This window comes from Vanessa atalanta, chromosome 18, assembly GCF_905147765.1.
Source record: "Vanessa atalanta chromosome 18, ilVanAtal1.2, whole genome shotgun sequence".
Taxonomy (NCBI): domain Eukaryota; kingdom Metazoa; phylum Arthropoda; class Insecta; order Lepidoptera; family Nymphalidae; genus Vanessa; species Vanessa atalanta.
The window spans coordinates 397,404-421,842 of record NC_061888.1 but is presented as its reverse complement, the minus strand read 5'-3'; the positions used below and the strand labels follow the sequence as shown (position 1 = coordinate 421,842).

At 33.9% G+C, this 24,439-nt stretch overlaps 1 protein-coding gene across 2 annotated transcripts in view; it reads right to left on the bottom strand.

The window, feature by feature from the left end:
* LOC125071017 (serine/threonine-protein kinase D1) overlaps positions 1 to 24,439 on the bottom strand; it is an 87,420-nt gene that overhangs the window by 12,057 nt on the left and 50,924 nt on the right. For both annotated transcript variants that reach the window (XM_047681064.1, XM_047681065.1), the window contains exons 2-3: positions 1,260 to 1,409; positions 26 to 170 (exon numbers count right to left, since the gene is read on the bottom strand). In XM_047681064.1, the coding sequence (XP_047537020.1) occupies positions 26 to 170; positions 1,260 to 1,382 (268 nt within the window). In that variant the 5' untranslated portion in view covers positions 1,383 to 1,409. The remainder of the gene's footprint in view (positions 1 to 25; positions 171 to 1,259; positions 1,410 to 24,439) is intronic.

Below are 24,439 nucleotides of genomic sequence, written 5' to 3'. Positions count from 1 at the left end.
TCAAGTTTAAAACTACAACACTTACGATTAGCAGTGAGGACGATCTCGACGAGAGTCTCGTCGGTGACGTCTGTTGCCGAATTGATGATCTGCAGCACGTTGGGCGAACAGTAATCGTGGCGGAACAGCAGGATACGGTCGGACAGCCGATTGAGGCCATTGTCCGGTATCTGTTGAGAGAACACGAATACGTCTCAATGATCTTGATAAAATTACTTGGTCGTAGACAAATTAATCTGATAAAGTCAATAATATTTTTTATTCAAGGACGCTCCAATAGCTTTTGAGTCGTCATGTTACAGGATTGAATACCATGTAAATCTACCACCGGGACAGAAAGTAAATTCTACCGACAAGCCATAATTATCCACCATTTTTATTACAGAGTTAATGTTAATAAGGTACAATTACATTTCTATATATCCTGCCTGGAAATCGACAAATACTAAAACCACGCTTTTTAGAAGCTTTTATTTAACTTGCAACGTGAGTACGTTAGATTTGCTTGTGTAGATAAACAAGTAAATTAAATAATTTGACGTGAATAACTTTATCTACTAAAATTTTCAAACGAAGTAAATACGAGTAGTTAAATCTCGCGACAAGTTTTTATATCGTATAAATTATGTCAAATCTGAAATGACGTTATAAGTTAACAGTAAAAGTTTACTTTTTTCTTTTTAGCGCGTATTTAAAAAAGAAGCTTGTTTTCAAAAAGGTTTTTCACCTTTAATTTTTTTTACGTAATATTTATCCCTATTCATCAATGTTTTTATAACATGAGATTTAAATTTATCAATAAAGATACCAAGTTAAAAATAGACTTGGAATCTGAAACGAATACGGTGCCCCAGGAAGAATGTATTGACTTTGAGAAGTCGGACACTTGGCTACTTATAAGTTTACCTTTATCTTTCTCTCTGTTACTTTAAAATATATATATTGTATTATATTACTTACTGATAGCTAAAATTATAATAATTATAAGTATTAAGTGAAACAGTCGAATTGAATTAAATTTATTATACTGTTTGTTTTCTGCATTATTCTGCTGATTTCGTTGAGACAGTAGTTTTCGATGTTTCGAGATAAGACTAAGTCGATTTAAACTCCTTACATTGGGTTCCAAGATGTTATTATTTATGAATATAAATACACTGGCTCACTCACCCAACATCGCTATAACAATACAATAACCTGTGCGTCAGTGGCATCTAAACGTGTCTATAATCGTTTTTATAAGCTTTTATCAAGTTTACCTTTTCTTGGACGAATTTGACGGCCAGCTCCTTTAGATGCGCGAGGGTTAGTATGTTCACGGGGGCCGAGACCGCGTCACGCAGCACGCCCATCTGGAACAGGAACGTCACCTCGTCCTCCATCGTGTATATCTAGGCTGCAGCTACCACCTGGAAACAAAATAAATAACTTTAAGGCTGTTTTGATTTATAAAATATAGTTGCTAATTAAAACTGTTGGTAACGAAGTTTGTATGTAGAATTGTTTATGGTGATTATGTGATTTAATTTATTTTTAAGGTTCATAAAATAACATCTCCTCGAGCGTGATATTGTACGTATTGTGTTCATTTGGAGAAATAATATTGTATACATAATTTAACCGTTAATTACATATTTACTCCAACAGCTCAACACAAACAAAAAACATATTTTCATAGCTACCGGGACAATAAATTCACAAACGGATATTACAATAAATCATGGCAAATGTCGTTTAAAAATATCACACTCGTCTTGAAATTAATAATCATATTATGAACATCGTACGGGATTTGATTGATGGAATTTTTTTTAAATAGTGTTAATAAACACGAACCGGACGACCCGGATTTAGGGTGAACTTTTCCTTATATAATCGACTGACGAATATAATTATGTATTTATAAAGGTGAATCGAATTAATCTGAGCTCAGGTTAAACGGCCATTGCGATTCTTTAACGTCGCTCCGATAACAATATCTCATATTGTATATGTATGTAGATGCGAGAATATATTATCGATTGAAACTGGAATCTAGGCTCATAAACACATACAGTTGATATAAAATTGAGGTGATACTCGTAATCATTTATTTATGAATTAGGTATTCCCAACAATGAGCCCGTCTGGGTAGGTACCAGCCACTCATCTGATATTCTACCGCCAGCAGCAGCCAACAGCATTACCAGTCTTGATGTATTCCGGTTTGAAGGATGAGTAAGCCAGTACAATTACAGGCCGAGGACATAAACACTCATTTTCCAAGGTTAGTAGCGCATTGGATGCTAGGAATGGTTAAAGTTTCATACGGTGCCAATGTCTGCGGGCAGAGGTTACCACTTATCAGGTGTTATAGAAAAACTCTGCCAGACAACCTTTGGGTACATCTCCGACAATGTATTGATCGCTAAATGTCTTTTCTAACCAGTTATCATATTATATTTATGTAAGTATACTCATATATATACGTTACGTTACGTTCAATGTTGTTTACACCCTTGAAGACGTATCACTTTGTATGTTACCCAAGTCAAATATTAATTTTAAGTGCTTAGTGATAAGTTGATGGTGTAACTTTTCCAATAAATAAATCAAATAAATGTATATGCATTGGATGTTTTTTTTTAAATCGTCGAATTCTTCTAAGTGAAGATGAATAATGAATTACATTGGAATAAAACGCGAATATTTACGCCCTTTGGCCGATGTCGTTAGATTACGATAAGTCACGTGTTCGTAGTTTAAGGGCAATTGTACTAAGGCACGAGACGATCCTAGACTCCAGTTCCAAAACAACATGGCGGTCACGGGGATTATCGTTTTATGCAATAAAATTAATCACAATATTGACGTGAACCTTCCGATAAGCGAGGTATTTTGAGAACAGGTCTCGGCCACCAGTTACATCGATATTTATAAATAAACTTGACTTTAATCAAAAAACAAAATATTCCTATAATTAAGGCATTACACATGGAAATATCTAGATGTATAATTTAAATACAAAAATGTAACATAACTAATAATAAAAGATTGAGGCTAGGTGTGAAAAAAGGTGTGTGATTCACAGTGCTAGTCCTGGGAAAACATCACATTAAAACCTGCACGTGCATGTCTCGATTAAATTCAGCCACATGTGAACCGCTTTGGTGTGGGGGAATAAATTTCTAATCTTTTCCACAAATGGAGCAGCCTTAGCCTAGTAGTGGCTCATTTACAAAGATTAAATAGAAAATGAAAAGAAACAATCAGTAGCCAAATGTTTGATAAAACTTTTTCCGAAACTGTATTGACGAGTTTGCGGGTTTGGATTGGAGAACCCACAACCTCCGGGTAAAGTTCAGTTTTAAATACCTCATCTGAGGTATTTAAAACTCATGAAGAGCCGAGATGGCCCAGTGGTTAGAACGCGCGCATCTTATCCGATGATTTCGGGTTCAAACCCAGGCACTACTGAATTTTCATGTGCTTAATTTGTGTTTATAATTCATCTCGTGTTCGGCGGTGAAGGAAAACATCGTGAGGAAACCTGCATGTGTCTAATTTCAACGAAATTCTGCCACATGTGTATTCTGCCAACCCGCATTGGAGCAGCTTGGTGGTATATGCTTCAAACCTTCTCATCAAAGGGAGAGGAGGCCTTTAGCCCAACAGTGGGAAAATTAACAGGCTGCTAATGCTAAAAAAAAACCACTCATGAATCATTAATACATAAATTTATACAAATCTTGACTAAGTATGCGATTTAGTCGGTAACAACCGAATAAGTTGAATCAGAGCTCGATTCTTGGACCAATACGCAATTCGACACCACGGAAGATTAACTCGTCGCGACGTTGTAATCAGACCTAGTGGGTCTTCGTCTGAGCATCCATGTTATTCGTTACTTTGTAATCGATTAGTGACTCGGACGAGGTTTGTGACGATTCGCTTCACGGTACGGTGTCCTGTAACAGCACTTCGCAAAATATTCATATAGTACCTACAAGTGTACTTGTTATTACAATTGTTCGCCTTGCAAACGAAATAATAATCTTAACAGAATGTGCCAAGAACAGAATAGAGAGAGCTGCAGCAATTACTAAATTAAATACGAATCTATTAGATATCGGTGTTTTCCAAAGTATCCTAGCAGAACCAACGACATTATCGGCTAAAACTATTTGTGATATAGTTCTGGTACACATGCGGCATATCTAAAGATATAATTTAAGATATAGCTAATTAGTAATCAGGTAATTTCTAGAAATATGTTGTAATTATACAGACATATTTTGTATAAATAAAAGTCTCTTATTTAAATAAAGAATTTTTTGATTTTTTTTTTAAGGCAAGAATGTACATATTTTATCAGGAATATGAGAAATCATTAAAAAAAATTAAATTGTCTTGGTCTCATTGTCTTTGATTAGTATATTTTAAAGTACGCTAGAAGGCTATATTGTAGTAATTAATACGTGTACATACGTACATATAGACACATAATATATATTTTTTTTAATGGCCTAGGTTGGCGGGCGAGCATATGGTCCACCTGATGGTATGTGGTCACCACCGCCCATAGACAAAGTAGAAGCAAAACATTTGAAGAAAGCGCCAGTTCTTATTTATAAAGCTTTTTTAGTTAATTCAACACGAACAAAGCAAAACTCAAGAAAAAGACGGTAGAGGTTACTGACACAGAAAAAAAATGTTAAGTTTAAGTATCAAGTTAGCGTGTTAACATTAAGTCGGTTTTAAGACTTTTTTCGGAGTTCATTGTCGAAGTTCGTTCTTACATAAAGTTACACGTGTGTGAATATTAAATGACTTACTAACTTTGATATCTTTATAATTACTATTGGAACATGACGAATCGAGAGTACTTTTAAAAGTATATTTAAATCCTCATTAATATTATATATATACGAGAGGGTTGTTTGTTTCTACATTATATTCTACTTAACATATCATTGATTATGTTTAACTAGTTGTCGCCCGCGACTTCGTTCGCTTTTTAGGGGGTTGGTTGTCATGTGTTAGGCAAAAAATGTGCCTATGTCCTTCCTTGGAGTTAAAGTTTGCTTCATACCAAATTTGATCGAATTGGTTTCATTTGTTTGTTAGTGAAAGAGCGACAGACAGACAGAATTACTTTCATATTTATAACATTATGTTTAATATGTTTAATTAATGTTTTTAATACATATAATGCAATATGATAGTGCACGGTGAGATTACTTATTAGTATCTACTGTTGGTTGTTCTATTGACAATAAAAATAAAACTATTAATCGATCGACAAACAATTTTGCTTCACCGTTGTCGAAGGTACAGAAAACAACAAAGAGCACGCAAACTGCACGTAATTTAAAAAAAAAACAATAACAAATTTTGATTGGTCGGTGGCAGTAGATGACGGGATAGGAGACCAATGAGCTTTCAGTATTTAAATACGATTGGTAAATCTGAAGGTGTCTTCGTTCGTGTAAAAATATTTATTTACATGTATTACAATATAAAATATCAGAATAAGAAATGATATATGTGCCTAACTACTGGTGTATTTTTGTGTCTGCTCGTCCATGCATCTAACACGTAATTATCCGTTACTCCACACGTGTCATTGTTTCCTACGTTTAAGTTCTCACGGCAGGTGACGCGTACAAACATTAGCCTAATGTCCACTTAACATTAGAGAATTAGAAACAAAGAGGTACATTTTGCTACCGAAACGGGACCTGATCAATATTCGTTACCAACATATGGTTTTAGGGCTTTGTGCAAGTCCGTTCGGGTGGGTATTCCACCGCTGCAAGGAACATAGCAACTTATTTCCCAAGATTGGTAGTGAAGGTGTTTTAAATGCTTGATATTTCTTACGGCACCAATATCTCTAGGCGATGGTGATCACTTACCATCAGATGGTCTACTTGCACAACCGCTTACAAATTACATAAAATAAATGAGAGTTTTAATTGTTATATCCGTTATTAAAATAGAAATTCCTTACATCGGATCGTATTTCCTATATGATTTTAGTTTTCTATACATAAAAATTAAATTCAAACCAAAATATATACATCTTGATTTAAATTAATGTACTAATAGTTCATAGCGTTCTTGAGTAATTTATTAACAGTACACGTTAAGTTTATTATTACGACAATAAATATTTTATGAAGAAAAATTTATTCATATTACTAGACAAAGATACGTGAGGTAAGTATTATTATTAACAACGGATTAATGATTTATATTATATGGAGAGGATCAAGGAGCGTCGGCAAAACAACATATTATGCGAGAAATAAGCTTATTCTTATGTATAAGCAAGACGTTTAGACGCAAAATGTGTTCATTTGGGTATTTAATTTTTATTTATTTATTGCGGACAACAAACAAAACATATAATTATAAAAATAAATAACAATATTAAGAAATAATTGATGCCTTACTTAAAGTTTATCACGATATACGCATAACAAAATCTGACTTATATATTTATCTATACATATACGAGTACGTCCCGCTACGTTTCATATCAATCAATCAAAATATACTTTATTCAAGTAGGCCTTTACAAGCACTTTTGAATCGTCATTTATCAAAATATTTAAAGTAAAGCTACCACCGCTTCGGAATGTAGATTCTATCGAGAAGAAACGACAAGAAACACTCAGTAGTTACTCTTTTTCAACATCTGAAAATACAGTCATGTTAGTTTAATACAATTATATATGTATGTTATGTCTCCTGCCTGGAAGTCAACAAGCATTAACTCCACGCTTATATATAAGAAACTTCGTCGATTTTCACCAAAGTCGGAATTTGTAAAAATATAATCTGTTAATGAAAAAATTGTTACGATAATATTAAAGTATAAAATCAAACATGGAGAAGATCATAAGCACAAATTCGATGGCATATTTTGTACGGATAATATATTTTTTTTACAATCGCGAGTGACGTTAACGAAGGCAGTGACCCTCAACCCAATAGTATTGTTGAAGGCGTACACGTGCCCGCCGTCGCCTTGACCCCTTGTTTCTTGTTTATGCTTTCGATAAACACGAGCTTCTGCCTCGGCGACCGATGAATAATCTCCAAAAAATTATAAAGCGTGAAAACCGAGGCAAGTTATTGAAACTCAACCTAAAGAAAGGCAAAATACTATTAATAACACTTTAAATGTCTGACTGACATACAACGCACAGCCTAAGTCGGTGGGTCAGGAATAAATTCCTACTGGAACGTCTGTGAGCCCACGGACTTCTTTCAAACTTAACCTAAGGTTAAATCGAAGGGTTGTGGTGGTTTCTATCATCAAACGGGAACACAACAATGCTATTTGGCGATAGAATATGTGATGAGTGGTAGGTACCAGGATGGGCTTGCACAAAGCCTTCCCATTATCAAAATTAATTATAACAATGTATAGAAAAGTTGTTGATATTTCTCAGTTTAGCGAGTCGATTATTATTTTTACAAATACTTTTTATTATTAATAGCGTAAGCCTATTTTGTCGCAGTGATATATATTTAACAAAGAATTAATTTTAGAGAGGAAAAAAGGTACGAAAGCCCTTAAAACTTTTGAATAAACGCGAAGGTTCCACTAGTACTTTTATTATTAGTTGATATGACACAATGGATACCTAATAAGTTTAACATATAACATATTCTTGTAATGTAATGTAGGCATACCTAACAATTTCGATACTTTTTAATGTTTTAGGTAAGGTTAAAAGATATGCACAAGATTTTGCAATAAAATAGCGATCCTTACAATTTTACGGTTACATATGCATAAAACAGTTTATAGTCGTATCATTATAGTGATTGATTTATATAATGACTTTTTTAATATATGGCGTATCATAACGTACTCTATAAAGAGTTTAGCAGACTCCCCGTGGCTACTGGTCCCTCAGTATGTTTATTATGTACTAGCTAGTGCTCACGACTCCGTCCGCGTCATTTTAAGCCTCAAAAGTATGCGTATTATATGTTTGACATATCTGTGTATCTATGAGTTTGTCGTGGCACTGTAGTTCGCAAGCGGATTATGTTTTTTTTTTTTTTATAGTTATTTTATCGATGGCAAGACACTCATAAGTTATTATGAGTATCTGCCATCAAACTACAAACAACCGAACGTTTTAAATTTTAGTTTAAATCTTGTGATATATAAAGTTATGATGTATGTGTCTAACTGCGAATATGCGTGTAATATATACGTAGTGCCGTCGGGGATTAAAGAATAGATTTCTTTGCAGTTGCGAACACGCGACAGAGCCACATAAAGCTAGCCGTGTGCACTGAAAACTGGACACTTAAAAGTAAACGATAACTTTTTTGGAATAAGAAGGAACCGGCGTATAAACATAAAATCATCTGCGCCGTACCTACAAATTTATTTTCAAATGCAAAGGGATGATGTAACACCACTGGAGCTCTTTAAAAAAGTTTTAACCTCATTAGCCCTGGTTCCAAAACATCCCTATATAATATAATATGAAGCCTATATGTTACCCTAAGTTAACTACAGTGCATCAGTGAAAACCACATCCAAATCGGTTAAGCCGTTTCCGAGATTAGCCGTAACAAACACAGATAAATAGACAATAATTCTAATAATAATATTTTTGTTATCTATTGCGTTAATAAATGTATGGGGTATTCCCCCGGTACTGTTTCTTTTTCAAATATCTTCTATGTACAGATTCCGATCAGTTACGGTTTTATTATATATGTATAAAACAGAAATAGATAGATATAGATTCATGTAATTCATAAATTTTCTCTATAGACCTTTCTCTAAAACTATTTGTGTTATTTTTGGTTAAATTAAGTTTTCATTTCTACGGTAGCCTTAACTCGTAATGTGTACAAAGTTTATACGCGATGACGACGTCCTGACTGATTTCATCCTCGTTGAGAAGAGTGAGACCGACCGACATTGTATGGTGCACTAATGTGTATTTATATAAATACAACCTTAGTAATAAATAACTTAATCAAAGTTAAATGAATAAACCGAACAGACTTTAAGTTTCTTCGGCATCTGAGTACATTACGTTTTACTGTTCGTCTTGGTTGTGTTCCGGGTTTCCAGTTCAGTTTCCCTTTCGTTGAAACATTGTTCTTGCTCGCGTTCTTTCCGGAAATGTTTCATACCTCATACTATATCGGCAACATGCGAGTTGTACATTTGTTTACAAAATAATATTATATAAATTATTCTCTATTATGTAAATGTATAGAGGTTTCTTTTTCTTGCGTCAATCACGTGAAATCTACTGAACGTATCGGTTTGAGATTAGAACAGATCGACGCTGAATCGTCCGGAGATGGTTGGAGACTATTACTTTTCTGAATTCCGTTATCCCTTCGCTTTTGCTTTATTTAATGCCCAGTTATAAAGTAAACTTTTCGAAATTTGGTCGGCTTGTCGGCTACGGTTCAAATCAAAATATACTTTATTCAAGTAGGCTTTTACAAGCACTTTTGAATCGTCATTTAACAAACTATTTAAAATAAAGCTACCACAGCTTCGGAATGTAGATTCTCCCGAGAAGAACCGGCAAGAAACTCAGTAGTTACTCTTTTTCAACATCTAAAAATACAGTCATCTTAGCTAATTACAATTATATATGTATGTTATGTCTCCTGGAAACTTGGCGTTCTAAGCTTATCCTTACTTCTTGTGCACATGCAATGATTGTCACTGATTTTATAGATCACTATAGTGATCAAGCTACTGTGAATATACATAATATTGTTGTAAATATATATTCCTACTTTGTTAAAAACATCCCGAAGAGAATCTCTAGCTCCAACATTATAAATATACCAGATTTCTCTCTTTTGTAAATAAAAACAGATTCAATATCTGCGAAAAGTATCGCCTGGTTGAAAAGCTCAACTAGCATTGATATTACTTGATTAAATTCATGCTTAAATCTAACGAATAATGTATCCTAATTCAGTAAAAGTCAATTAGCTACAGCGGATGTTTGATGCGAGGATGAGATCATCGGCGCGTGTTTGTTTACCCAGCGTTCTAATTGGATCGAAACAGGCGACGAACGTTCGAATCAGACCTGACTATACTTCGGGGAAAAGCTACTTCGAAGTGTAATAATATTAATGTAGATAATATAAATAATAGTTCTGAGGCAATATTCTTAAAATTTAAAAGACTCAAGGTATTCTTTGATACCGATATTACCGGGCGTATCTGTTGTTATATCGAATTGCCATTTTTAATGGAATTACGAAAATAACTATTGTAAACTATTTATTAACACTACAGGTGTATTATATGTGTACAAACACATATAATATGTATATAGTACAAATTACGCGCTCATTGTGTAAATAATTCTCTGCCGTCCAATTTTGGTAAATGTAGAATGGAGCGTTTGCAGATGTGCGAATTGTGATGTGTTAATATTCATGTATACGAAAATATACAACTGTATGTGATAACTGTATGTGTATACATCAAAATCACGTAGTGCTTGTCTTGTATTCTAGTAATTTGTTTAAAGGTGAAAGGCCAATACATTACATTGACAGCCTGTAAATTTCCCATTGCTGGGCTCCTCTCCTTTTGAGGTGAAAGCTTGGAGGATATTCCACCACGCTGCTCCATTGCGGGTTGGTGGATACAGATGTGGCAGAATTTCGTTGAAATTAAATACATGCAGGATGTTATCCTTCACCGCCGAGCACGAGATGAATTATAAACATAAATTAAGCACATGGAAATTCAGTAGTGCTTGCCTGGATTTGAACCCACAATCATCGGTTAAGATGCACGCGTTCTAACCACTGGGCCATCTCGGCTCAAAGGCCAATCCCGCTTTATTAGTAATGAATATGGATGGCTGTATTGCGAATTTTCCCTCGTTAATTATTACACGGGGACGTTACTCTGATTATAATAAAGTTTCTTATTCAAATATAATAGTACCTATAAACTGAGAACCACGTGGCGTGAACCGCGATAACCCTCTACACAGGAAGTGGCGCGGTGATTTGCTCATGAGCGATAGGTATCGCGGTATGTGAATCAGAGTAACTAGACTATATAGTTATTAATGTTTCTTGTTATTATTGTAGAAGTTATAATATAATTATCATTTCGAAATTGTTCAATCACAAGAAAACTTTCAGTGGAAGTCAAGATCTCATGCGGTAGTCTCACATGTGGGTCTTTAAGTTTATTTTTTCATAATTCTCTTCATTTTTTTTTTACAAATTTAATAATAATTTCGGCAGCGACAAATCTTCTTCAAAACCCAAACATAATGCGTATAAAAGTTTAAAAAAATTGACTATTACAGCTTATAGCAATAATATGGCAGAGGTAACGGTTGATTTACTGGCATTTATGGCAGACTTCCGATGTCTGTATCCAGGTATGCGGACCTGCATATGGGCCACCTGATTGTAAATGGTCACCACCACCGTTAGACAATGGCGCTGTAAGATATATTAACCATTTGTTGCATCGCCAATGTGTTTCGCCTCGGGAACTAAAATATTATGTCCCTTGTGCCTGTACTTACCCTGGCTTACTCACCCTTCAGAACGTCAAACAAAAATACTGACTACTGCTGTTTGACGGTAGAATATATGATGAGTGTGTGGTACAAGAAATGACCATTTCGGTTCTATAATAAAATTCCGCAGACATTTTTAACTTTGCCGTTTAATAGATTCAAGTCATTTGTAAAAAATAATTTGATAAAGAAGGCATATTATTCGATACAAGATCATATAGATGATAAAAAAGTGTGGAGTTAATGCTTGTTTACGTCCAGGCAGAATACATGACATACATATATAATTGTATTTAACTAATATGTCTGTAATTTTAGATGTTGAAAAAGAGTAACTACTGAGATTCTTGCCGGTTCTTCTTTAAGTTTGTTATTGTGAATCTCCTTTTTATTTGAAGTCAGTTAATAATAGATATATTTTTATATCTATATTAATATTATTCATAAGTTAATAATACAATCGATATAAAACTTGCCGCGAGATTTACTTGTGTAGATAAACAAGTAAATTAAATAATTTGACGTGAACTATTAAACTAACTGTGTAACTTTATCTATTAAAATTTTCAAACCAAGTAAATACGAGTACTTAAATCTCGTGACAAGTTTTTATATTGTATAAATTGTGTCAAATGTGTCAAATCTGAAATTACATAATAAGTTAACAGTAAAAGTTTTATTATAAAAGTAATTAGTTATTCTTTGGACACATTCGGTCATATCACTATGTTTATATTTACCGCCAAGCGAAAACTAAACATACACAAATATTAAACGCTAAGTACGTTTGGCGCTTACCAGTAGTTGAACTCGCGACCTCCGGTTACGGCTTATGAGAAAAAACATTACAAATGTTCCGAATTTCGGTGTTACGTTTGTCTTTTTGCCGATGTCGAGTAACGATGAGCTAACTTAGTAGGTCAACTATTACGAGTTCTGGATTGTCGCATGATAGGATGGCATTGTTTTACGTGGAGAGGTACCGGATTTCTAATATTATAATTCAAATAAGGTATGCAAAACACCGGGCTAGTAAATAATATCTTGTAACCTCTTAGATAAGTGCACAAAATGCTCAAAGCAGATGATTTAGATGCACCAAAAATAAAAATAAAATCAACTAAAAATCCAAAAATACTAAAGAATTAATCAGGGTCATGGGCCATTATAATGATTATAATTGTATCCACGGATGCACGTGTTGCAAATAACAGAGATTTGTAATACCAAGGACCACTAAATAGGTTTATTAACTCGTCATATAAATTATATACATATTGCGAGATCTCGTTACAGGTTCCTGTTCTCGTTAACGAAATTATTTGGCTGAAAGTGTTAATTTAGCCATAGCTCATTACACTGAATGACAATGTCATTGTTAGAGATAGGATATCAATCTGCCTCGTGGGTCTACTAGCTAGTTTATATGGCTGCAGATCTTGAGGTCCTAGGTTCAAATACCAGGTCAACATCAGATGTATATGAGATTAGTTACACTAATGACTTTTTAGTTGACTGCACACCTTGGGAATTAAATGATCGTCTCCAAGTTGTTTCAAATAACTAAAATATAATTATTATTGTACATGTAACATGGAAAAAAAATAATATCCCGCTGAGTATCTTTCGCCGGTTCTTCACAGGTCTGAGGTGCTAAATTCCGAACCGGTGGTAGATTTTTGACTATCAATAAGCAAGTGTATACACTTCTATATTGAATAAAGATTTTTGACTTTGACTTTTTGACTATGACTTTGACTTCTCAGGTTCGAGGTGTTAAATTCCGAACCGGTGGTAGATTTTTGACTATCAATCAGCAAGCGTAAACAATTCTATATTGAATAAAGATTTTTGACTTTGACTTTGAGTGGGCACCCAGTCACACAGTCACATGTGTTTGCGCGCACACATGTGCATTATAAAATCTCCTTACTTTTACCTAAGATATATTTAGCTGTCTCAGCGGACTGATCGCTTGAATAGATCTTAAGCTTTAACTGTAGGTACTGCTGTGATGAAAGTTTTGTTAACTTTTCATCACAGATAACATTAAACGCTATGACGTCATAATATGTCGATAGCTCAGAAAGGTCGGACTGGGAGCCGTAAACGAATTTTTTATCAGTCGTCCTACGAATGACGTCTTAAGACTACTATTAACCAAGTTAAGAAAAATAATAAAACTGCTTCTTCGTTGAGGTCAATGGCAGATAACAATATTGTGTGTTTATTTACTAAGCAACAGTTACACGCTAATATTGTGTAGAATTTTGTGTTATACTCGAAGGTCGCAGTAGTCAGAATCTAAAACTGGTTTTAATTCTTTGGATTTGTATGTTTTAACTTGTAAGCATGTAAACAATTTACGTGATCTCTTAAAACATAATACTGCATATATCATCGAAATGTTGTCTTTAAATTTTCCTACGTATCAAATCATACACTCGCGGTGATGTAAATCCGGAACAAATTTTGTCCAATGATGGGTCGATGACATCGTCTAAGTCACGAGTCGAATTTGCACCGCACGAACGTCAAGTGTCACAATGGCATATGCGACATTGATTATAATTATTAAAGAAATGGATACACGTGTCAAAATCGCATATCATTTTAAGTTGGTTGCCAACTTCGCACGAGTGAAATACGAAGAGGATTTTTAACAGAATCTCTTTGCAGACATATTCATGTCTCTTGAGAACTTTCGATAAATACTGACCAACTTTGGGCCTCCAGGGGTATGGTTCCAATGATCGGTGGCGTTTATAGATGCGTTTCAACAAAATCTCTTAGCTCTTGATCTTTATTGTATAAGCACATCATCTCATAAAAAGTAGCAGAATCCACGGGATGTACGATACCGAGTTCTACTTATTACTCACCGAAAAAGAACACAAGTGAGGTCACTGACTTTACGTTACCTATTCCGAAGGTCGTGACCCCGCACCGACTAAGAAATAATTTAGCATTTAAACACACGATAAATTCGCGAAATTTATGAAAAATGGCAAATATCATTTATTTAATGTTTCTAGGGTGCGACAGCGTGCGCTATTAACGTTCGGACGATGGTAATAAATTCAAATTTTAATTATTTTAGAAGCATTTCACTTATTTATTTATGGTCAAATTAAAAACTATCACCAGTTAAGACAAGAAATTACCCTGACCTGAGAAGAACCGGCGAAAGAACTCAGCAGGTTTTTATTATCTATTTATAAATAGCCATGGGTCGATCGCTTCATGAACTTACCACTTCTTAAGTAACCTTTTGCACACGAACGTTAAATTGTATTAAAGCTGCAGACGTAGACAAACGAACTCGTTCACTGAGACATCCACTAAGCTCGGGAATGTACTACCCACTTGTATTCAACACTCGAATTCTTCGAACATTTTACAAATCATTTAAATATATTCACAAACTGTCATTTGTATATAAAAATATAAGTATAGAATATGCTTTACAACATTGCGTAACATTGCAGCTCGTAAATATTCCACTAGTTTAGGAGTTTTGTTTAACCATACTGCAGCAGTTGGGATTGGCGGTTACGGGGTACGGATTCAACACTACCAATTCTTATTCGAATCTATTCACCAGTGCGTTATTGAGTAACAATTATAAAACAAACAAATTAAAACTCATCAGATATTCTACCATCATACGTATACGTTGTATTTCAAGGGTGAGTGAGCCAGTGTAACTACATACCGAGGGACATAACATATTTGCTCTAAATGTCAGTAGTGCATTGGTGATGTAATTTACGGTTAATATATCTTACAGCGCCAATGTATATGGGAACTTTAATTATATTTAAAAAAAAAGCATTTGCTACATTATGCTTGGTCAACTAATGTGACATAAGGGAATATTTATAAATATATATATATATGGGTGCAATAGAGCTGTTTCCTAAGAACTAATTTCGTAACTTACAGACATACGGTGTTACGCTATTTTGATGCGCGTATCCTGATGTCCACAATGAGACACGAAGCATGAGACGGTACGGATGCGGTTATTGGCCCTTTCAATCCAATCGCAAATGATGCATACCTGGACCCAGCTTTAAGTGTAATCATTATTATTATATTATTAATAAGATAGAACCTTTTGTAAAGCATTTTAAGGGTATTGCGCGCATGGATGTATGTAAGATTTGGCTTAGTTTAAGCTTATGTACAAAAAGAGTGTAGATAGTTAACGTTACAAATACATTATATAAAATATAACATTCATAATAATGATAAGACACGTCATGTCAAACTTATAAATCAATAACGCGTTTATTGAAATTTATTTGTTATTTTTTTAATTATCGTTATAATGATAAAGTATTGTCCTCATTTTTCCTACGTTTCGAATCAGTGCATCTTATACTTTAAGTAGTTTTATTTTACGAATATCCATGAATGGGCGACCATTAGTTATTATAATAGTCAATGCACTTTCGGACAAATCAGTTTGATCTTCCGGAATAGCAACTGTTAGCAATCGTTCTTAACGAGTAGGGTGGAACCGCTCTCGGCCCTATTGGTGTGAAAGTTCATACGTTTGTATATAAGCTGGGCTATCAGCAGCGAGTTATTCTGACGCACGTCAGTTTCATGATAAGTGTAAATTAATCGTCGCCAACTGTTGTTTTCGAAAACAATAAGAAAGTGCAATAAGGCATAAAATAAATTATCTATAAACAAACATCGAAGCTTATGTAAGTTGTGTGAAATATGAGGTAAATATGTGACGTCATCCGATTATTATGAAATATATCCGTAATAAAGATAATACTCATTATGTGTATTGGAATTCCAATTCTCATTCGACACCGCACGAAGCGATGTAAAAAGACAAAGCAACAACACAAGCTCCGAATCTTCTATTTAAAATAACGAGAGATATCTCTTATATTTTACTCACTAGACCTTTAGATATAGATTAACTTGAAATTAATTACTCTTCGTGTAAGTCAGTCTAGATAATAACGTCAAACTCATGTAATATTCAGTGTAACTACAGGCACAGGGCACATAGAATCGTAGTTCCCAAGGTCGGTGGCGCATTGGCGAAGTAGGGAGTTGTTAATATTTCCGACATCTACTACTTCTTTAGTGGCAGAAAAGCCCTTCGTCTGTTTTTGTCCTATCGTAGCTTCGAGTGTTCCCCCTTAACTCTATAAAAGGTATCGTCCGGTCAAGTGACGAGTTACTTCTGAGTGCAGACCGCTGACTCGGCTGCTTGTGACATGCGCAAACTTCACATTGCGAGTTCAAGGGGTTTGTGAACTGCATTTGAAGTTAGCTTTATCTCACGACCTTTTTGTCTGTTCCCTGTTTTAATTTTTTTTTAAAATATGAAGACATGCGATCAATTCCGCCACTTGGTAAGTGGTAGCTAATAGACATTAGAAGCGTAATATCTTAATAAGTGACAATTGTTGTGAGGAACCGGCGTAAGCAACGTAGACTATGAGGAGATTCTTTCTGAGGAAATTAGATGTTTATATATTTTTGTAAGCTCGGATATAACTACGTCAAATCTTGTTTTGTTCGAAAGATATTTATCCTGAAATGGTTCCATTTCGTAAAGATCTGATATATATATATAAGTATATATATAGATATATAAGTTATGGAGACGGACAACGGATCTCCTCTAGAAATGCCAGCAAATAAGCCGCGATTGTTGCTATATTATTTTTGTTGAATACCTTTTTTATAAATAATTTTAGAAATTTGTATTGTATGCTGTACAACTTCAGATATCGCTTAAACACTGGTCACAACACAGAAGTGCTGTGACCATGAGCTAGTCAATCCATAGATAAACCATAAAATCCTTATCCTTCACTTGGAACAGAATTTGTAACGGAGCTCTCCGTAACTGGATTCCATTTTATTTTGACGGACAAACAGCATAAAATTATGATCGTAGTCATTAATATTACAAGTTCTTCAATTCTTCCGTTTATTAGTATCAAAACTACGATTCGCACTAGGACGGCCTTGTGGATTCGTTTTGACATTACACAAATAAAGAAGCCAGAAAATTAATTCAACGGAAGACATATATTTGTCATGTTAGGGTCCGCACCTGCTGGTAAACAGTTACGGGGTTTGTTGTGTTTGGATAAAATTTCATAACTCTCTTCGGCTGCGACGTAGTTGGGAAATTAATAAAAAATCAGTCTGCGACGTTAGTCAGGAGCGATGTACGATCGAGTGGGAACAATGTGCCGAGTCTGCAGTTTGTGACGCGATGGACTGACGCCCGAGTTCAAGAGGTGTGCATAATCGATCTGTATGTTTACGAGCGGACTTAGCTGTGAGATTATGCTGTGAGACACGTGTCTTCTCTATAACCATTACTAGACGGATGATTTCATTTGAAGGTCGAACTTGGATGACAGCTTATAAAAGCCGATCAAAATTAATATATACCTCATTCAAGTGGGTGCCTTGATCCACACGAGCACAATTGAATCTCACTTTACAAAACTGTATTAAATGTGTAAAAAATATTATGTTCCTTCAAACATCTAACTCAACTTATTGTTACGATATTGTATTATTTTTTGGTGAAGACGAACTCACTCGTTCGTAAAAAAATATATTAGAATTGTCAGGTGTCGGACACGTCGATGAAAATGCTCTACGTGTATAAAATTGTATAATTATTTGCAAGTGCCGAATCTAGGTATATCCTATCTCTGCGCCAAAGTTTCATTCAGACCTGTCCATTTAAAGTAACACATTTATAATATTAGCAAGCTATAATACCTAAATTTTCCGATTTTGTTTTACCATTCGAATTTAAAAATAAACTATAATATTTTTTTTCAAATTTATAGTGTATTTAATTAAAATATTGTTACGCGATCATTCAAAAGACCAGTTGCTTTAATCTTTTATCAGACTACAGCCCGGCCCGGTACAGTCGGGCGCATAATTAGATATTTAGCACGTGTAGGTTGTTATTGCAGACAGGTTGGTAAACATAGCACAGCCGTGACCTAGACAAAGATGAGCGTCATCACACGTTTTCAAAACAATAGTTAAACATTTCCATGCCTCGATATACCGATCTTATTCATATGTTTTGTTCTGATTTCAAGGTAATGTTTTTATTTATGTTACAAATTACGTGTAATCACACTGCACTGAATATGCGAAACTCGACATTGAAATCAGTGTGAAGTGACTGCTATGTTTTTGTAATCATTGTCTACCTTAACATATAAGATATTTTTATTTAGGTTGGTATAATTTTCCATCAATTCGACCAATGAAATACTATAGGCATGTTCATTTTATATATTATTATAATTATATTCTGCCTGAAAGCAAACATATCTACGCATATATAGTCATAAATTAAGACTTGTATTTTATATAAGTAATATACTATATATCAACTCAAATAAACTTATTAAAAATAATATTAAAATAAATTAATGCATATATATTTAATAATTGTATATTTGTTAACATAATATTGTAGCAAAACCGTTCTAGTGAATACAACACGTGGAGTCTGAAGTTTAAACTGAAGTCTTTGTTCGAATCACCAATCCTTCAAAACCCTACGTGGTTTTCTTGTGCCAACATAATACAAACCCTCACGTATCGGATTTAATATTACCACGTATAGAAAAGTGATGTGCCGAACCGTGGATTATGCACCATGCAAGCAAGGAAAGAGTCGAACATTTACAAGCTAATAAAACCTTACTCGTATTGTAACACATATCGGCCAATACATAGATTTCGATAAAATACTATTTTTTTTATTCACAGTTAAGTTCAAATCTGACACTCTTATATTTATATAATACTTCTACAATCACACCTGAGTGAATCGAACGAGATAATATGTTTACGATCAACGTGTATCATATTAAGTGCAATTATCGGAGTTCAACAGTTAAATTATTAAAATCAAAACGACCCCTGCGCCCGCGCAGATAACTTTATCGCACGAAACTTGCTCCAATTATAGTTGCTCGGGAGATCCGTGGAAGAAAATAAACGGATGTTTAATTGAGTTATGTAAAAAAAAAATTAACCATGTGAGTTTTATTTATTCGTTCCGTGACGATGGACACTGTAATCGATATTTAATAATAGTTTAAAACTCTTAACAAAAAACAATTAAAATATAAAAAAATGGCCTTTGAGTGTCTTTGAAATTAATTACAAGCACGTTAAGAGGTAAATTTAAAGAAATTAAAATAATGACTGTCGCTTCTCAATTTGTTTTTGATAATGTTATGTATGTACGCAAAAACATAAATGATTTTCCCAGAAATTGTGACGTACATTCTATTAACACTAGGAACAAGAATAAACTTGTTACTCCAAGTACCCGATTACACAGGGTTAGTAACTCTTTTTTGGGGCAATGTATACGTTTTTACAACAGGATCCCAGTAAACGTTCAAAATTATTCAATTATAAAATTCAAAAGAGTCGTTAAAGAGCGTTTGTGTGCTAAAGGATATTACAACACTAATGACTTTTTAGTTGACTGCACACCTTGGGAATGAAATGATCGCCTCCAGGCTGTTTCAAACAACTAATATATACTTATCATTGTACCTACATGGAAAATGGTTAAAAAAAATGAAAAAAAAATATATCCCGCTGAGTTTCTTTCGCCGGTTCTTCTCAGGTCCGAGGTGCTAAATTCCGAACCGGTGGTAGATTTTTGACAATCAATAAGCAAGTGCAAACACTTCTATATTGAATAAAGATTTTTGACTTTGACTTTGACTTTGGACAATATATCTGTAAAGATACAAAATATAAATTAACTAGAAATATACTTATCCAACAAATCGTAATCTACGCTCAAACCAAAACTATTGAGCCGAGTAGGATGAAACTGGGACCGTTACGACCGACGGCGGCGGCGGTTATTTAGGTGGAAAATAATCTTAGGATACTAAAATCTGTAATTAGCAAGTGTACGAGTTGAGATCACTACAAACTTTCTCTGCACTGTGTGCTGTTTCAAATAAACTTTTGTTTTTCTCTCTTTAACAAATCCACTACTATAATTACCTATTCACACCCTCACTACATGACAAATAATTCTATACTTTTTTTTAAATATTATATACACAGTAATCACCTTTGAATCAAAGGAACTTACTTGCCAGTAAGGCTTATAGTGGGCAATACTTAGTATTAATAAAAATAATACTTGAGACAACAAAATTCCATTCCAAAAGATACAACGAAAAAAGTCAAATGACTTATCTAAAATGTTGTTGTTTCTGGTTTGACCTGTGAGTACGCCAGTGTAATTACAAGCACAAGGGACCTATTTTTTCTCCTTATTGTTATTCCTTTGCGCAGATTAAGTAACGTACCAATTATATATATGTATATACTGCTATTTTAATTGTATTCGTGTCTTAAATATTTTTCTTATGGTTAGAATAGGTAATATTTCTTATCTCAGACTTATTAAAATAGACAGTATCTATTCGGGACTTGTACCTAGTCTACATATATAAAGATGATTATGTAACACATTTCATCGGCCGGACCATGATTTTATCCTCCAGATCACTCTTGGCGGAATGATGCACAATTCCGTATGGATACAGCCGATAGGGGGGTCACGGATTCGGGTCAGAATTCAGGCAAACAGTGCACTGATTGTGAGATTACGAAATATTATGTAAACAATTATTTCGATTTGACATACATATATCAATTTTAATTATAAAACATTTGCGTCATTAGGATATATAGGTTTATTACTTTGAGCTTTTATTGTGTATATTATTTATACGTTGTCGTTACAAGTCGAATAAGTAAATACTCTGCCAAAATAAAGAGTAACCCTAAAATTTTTGAAGAATAATCGAATTCAAGTAGGTACGATGTGATATGACAAATGTCATTGAGTCCCTTAAAACCCAGACAAGCATCACCAAAAATCTGGAAAAGCAGCTAGTATTCATGTATATTCTCACGATTTGATTTCTCAAATTAATATAACAATAGATTTTTTAACATTAATCGATATATTACGAGTGTTTTAAAGTAAATGATCTTCACCATTAGACACAGGGCATCCATTTTTAATGAGAGACGCTCATGATCTAAGATAAGCTCACTCTTCAATATTTTTTTTAACTACAGATTTAGTCTCGTTATTATTCGCTCGGATGGAATAAAAACGAGACTTGTTTCATTTCTTTTGCAAAATAAATCAGGAAAGGATGCGGGCTCGTTTTCAGACATGCATCTATTGCTTATTCGTTCCGTATGTATCTGCGAAACTAAGTTTTAGCTCTTAAAGAACATCGCCGAGAACTGCTCACGGGGTGAGTTGCACGAAATCTACAAGTTATATAATTTTACTAGAATATTTGATTTTTTACGATTAGAAGAACACTAATGATGAACTGTTCCCCTTTAAATTAAAAAAATATATACATATTTTTGGACTATACCTAATTTTTTAATTAATAATACCAAAATATTGCGGAAATCACATGCCAACATCAATATCGATGTACTTCGCAAATGGTGATAATATTCTAATAAAATAAATACTGTTTGTTTGCCTCGCTCATTGAATGGACAGACTCGTGTCGGTAATAAAATTTTATTGCTAACTAAGCTCGACACCCTACTTCGTCCATGTTCAATCATTCACAACAAGAGCCGTAGATAAGAAGTCCTCACTGGTTTTTAATGGAGTACAAGTCCAGACCTTTCATTGGTGATTATTATTAAAGTGCTTAATTAGTACCCATACTTTATTAACAACTTGAACTAATGGCTATCATGGTTTATGATTACTAATTTCTTCAACGGCCATATCAGCCATAGCTGAATATTTAAGATAGCACATTAAGAAAAATCCTATTATTAATTATTCTTAAAGTAATGTATTGATGTTTTTTAACATAATTAAATTGATTATTATTAAAGTGTAATTATAAACACGATTCAATTGTCAATACTATCGTTTCTTAATTTTTTTTGCTGACTATACCTCATTGTACGGTTTAGATATTTACTACGCGCCCAGTGAGTGCGAGTTGTTTTAAATTGCCTGGCGAAACTATTAATTAAAAGACACAAAAAATAAGGCAGAACTGATAATCTCCTTATTTTTGAACTCAACTATTATGTCGGGAAATTAAACTTATATCATTAATACTTTAATGATAAATATGGACGAAAAGAAATGATCGAATTTCGTAAAAAAAAGGTTAATTTCAACAAGTAATAGAAATGAGTCTTATGTTAACACACGTAGGACATGAAATCGTTAGCCTGGCAGGCAGGCGGACCGATTTGTAAGTCCTGTAGTTAAGTATTTGTATTATAAGTATAAGTGTGACACAAGTATTTAGTCTTCGGATAAGCAAGTTGGATGGATTCCTCTAAATGTTTATTGGTACGATTATTTCAGAAACTTACTCGGTAGTAGGGCTGTGTGCAAGCTCGCCTGGGTAGATACCACCCGCTCACTAAAACTAACACAGTTATATTTAATACCTTCGTGTTCCGGTTTGAAGATTGAGTGAGCCAATGTTACTACACAATCGACATAACATCTTACCTTTAGTCTATCGATGGCATAAAAAACTCGATCGAATAAAAAGAAAAATAAACACATAAAATGAACTGTATTATTTTTTCGATCAAGACTTAAAAAAGATTGAATAACTGGTTAAACATAAACGCCGTAGGAAAGAAGTGAGTCGAGATGGCTCTGTGGATAAATCACATGGAGCACCGAAGACAGCGGGTTTAAGTCCGAGCAAGCACTACTGGGTTTAAATGTGCCTTATTTGTGTTTATAATTCCTCTAGGAAAATGTTGCGCGGAATCATAAAAGCTGCAGGATGAAATTCTGCCACCGCATCGAACATCGTGATGGAATAAATACTAAAACTTCTTCGTAAAAGAGCCCTTTACGCAACAGTAGGACATATACAGTATAATTATTTAAAAAAAGTTCCGGTCTGATGTTTACACGCACACACGCGCGCTGTTATATGTATTAAATTAGACATAGACTGATTTTTTACTTTTTGTTTCATTTAACTTTTCATTTTTATAAATTATAATACATACACACCTTATAAAGATAAAAATACAAATTATTATTAAACAAGAACTTGAATTCCGTAAAATTTATGGTACATAAAAAAAAAAAAAAACTAGTTCGAGAATATGTTTTTTTGTAAACCAGTTTTATTTTTGATTTAATTTATTATTCAACGCGAACAATTCAGGAAGCTTGTGTAGGAACCGAGTCGTTAGTGGGTTTCGTATGCATATTACCCATATTATAAAGAGGTAAAATTTGTTTGTTTGTATGTAGGGTTTAATTGTAAAAAAATCACACTATATATATAGATATAAATCACACTATTTTCTATGTTAATAAATCGTACTCGTGCGAAGCCGGAGCGAGTCGCTGGTTATCCATAGGTTAATATATATAAAAGTTACAATATCCTGTTGTTACCTAAGAAAGTTAAGTTAAGTAGTTAAAAAAGTATTTGAGTAACGCTCCACAATATCAATTCAAACTCAAACTCCATCTAATGGACCCGGTTTAACGTTTCGGTATTTTTAGTACACGGAAAAGAATTATCGACACATTTGGTATTGGACAAACGTGACTCGCTGATTATTCTCTAATATAATATATTTTTAAATTGCCGCGGGCGAAGCCTCGCAGTGTAACGTTACTTTATAGAGACACGTGTAAGGATTAATTAAGATTGTATGACACAATGATTACACTTTATAAGAGCGTGAAAGACGAAAAAACCGATAAAATAAAGATTGCCGTTTTTGTACGACATAACATTGATCACAACGAACAAACAACGATACAGAGT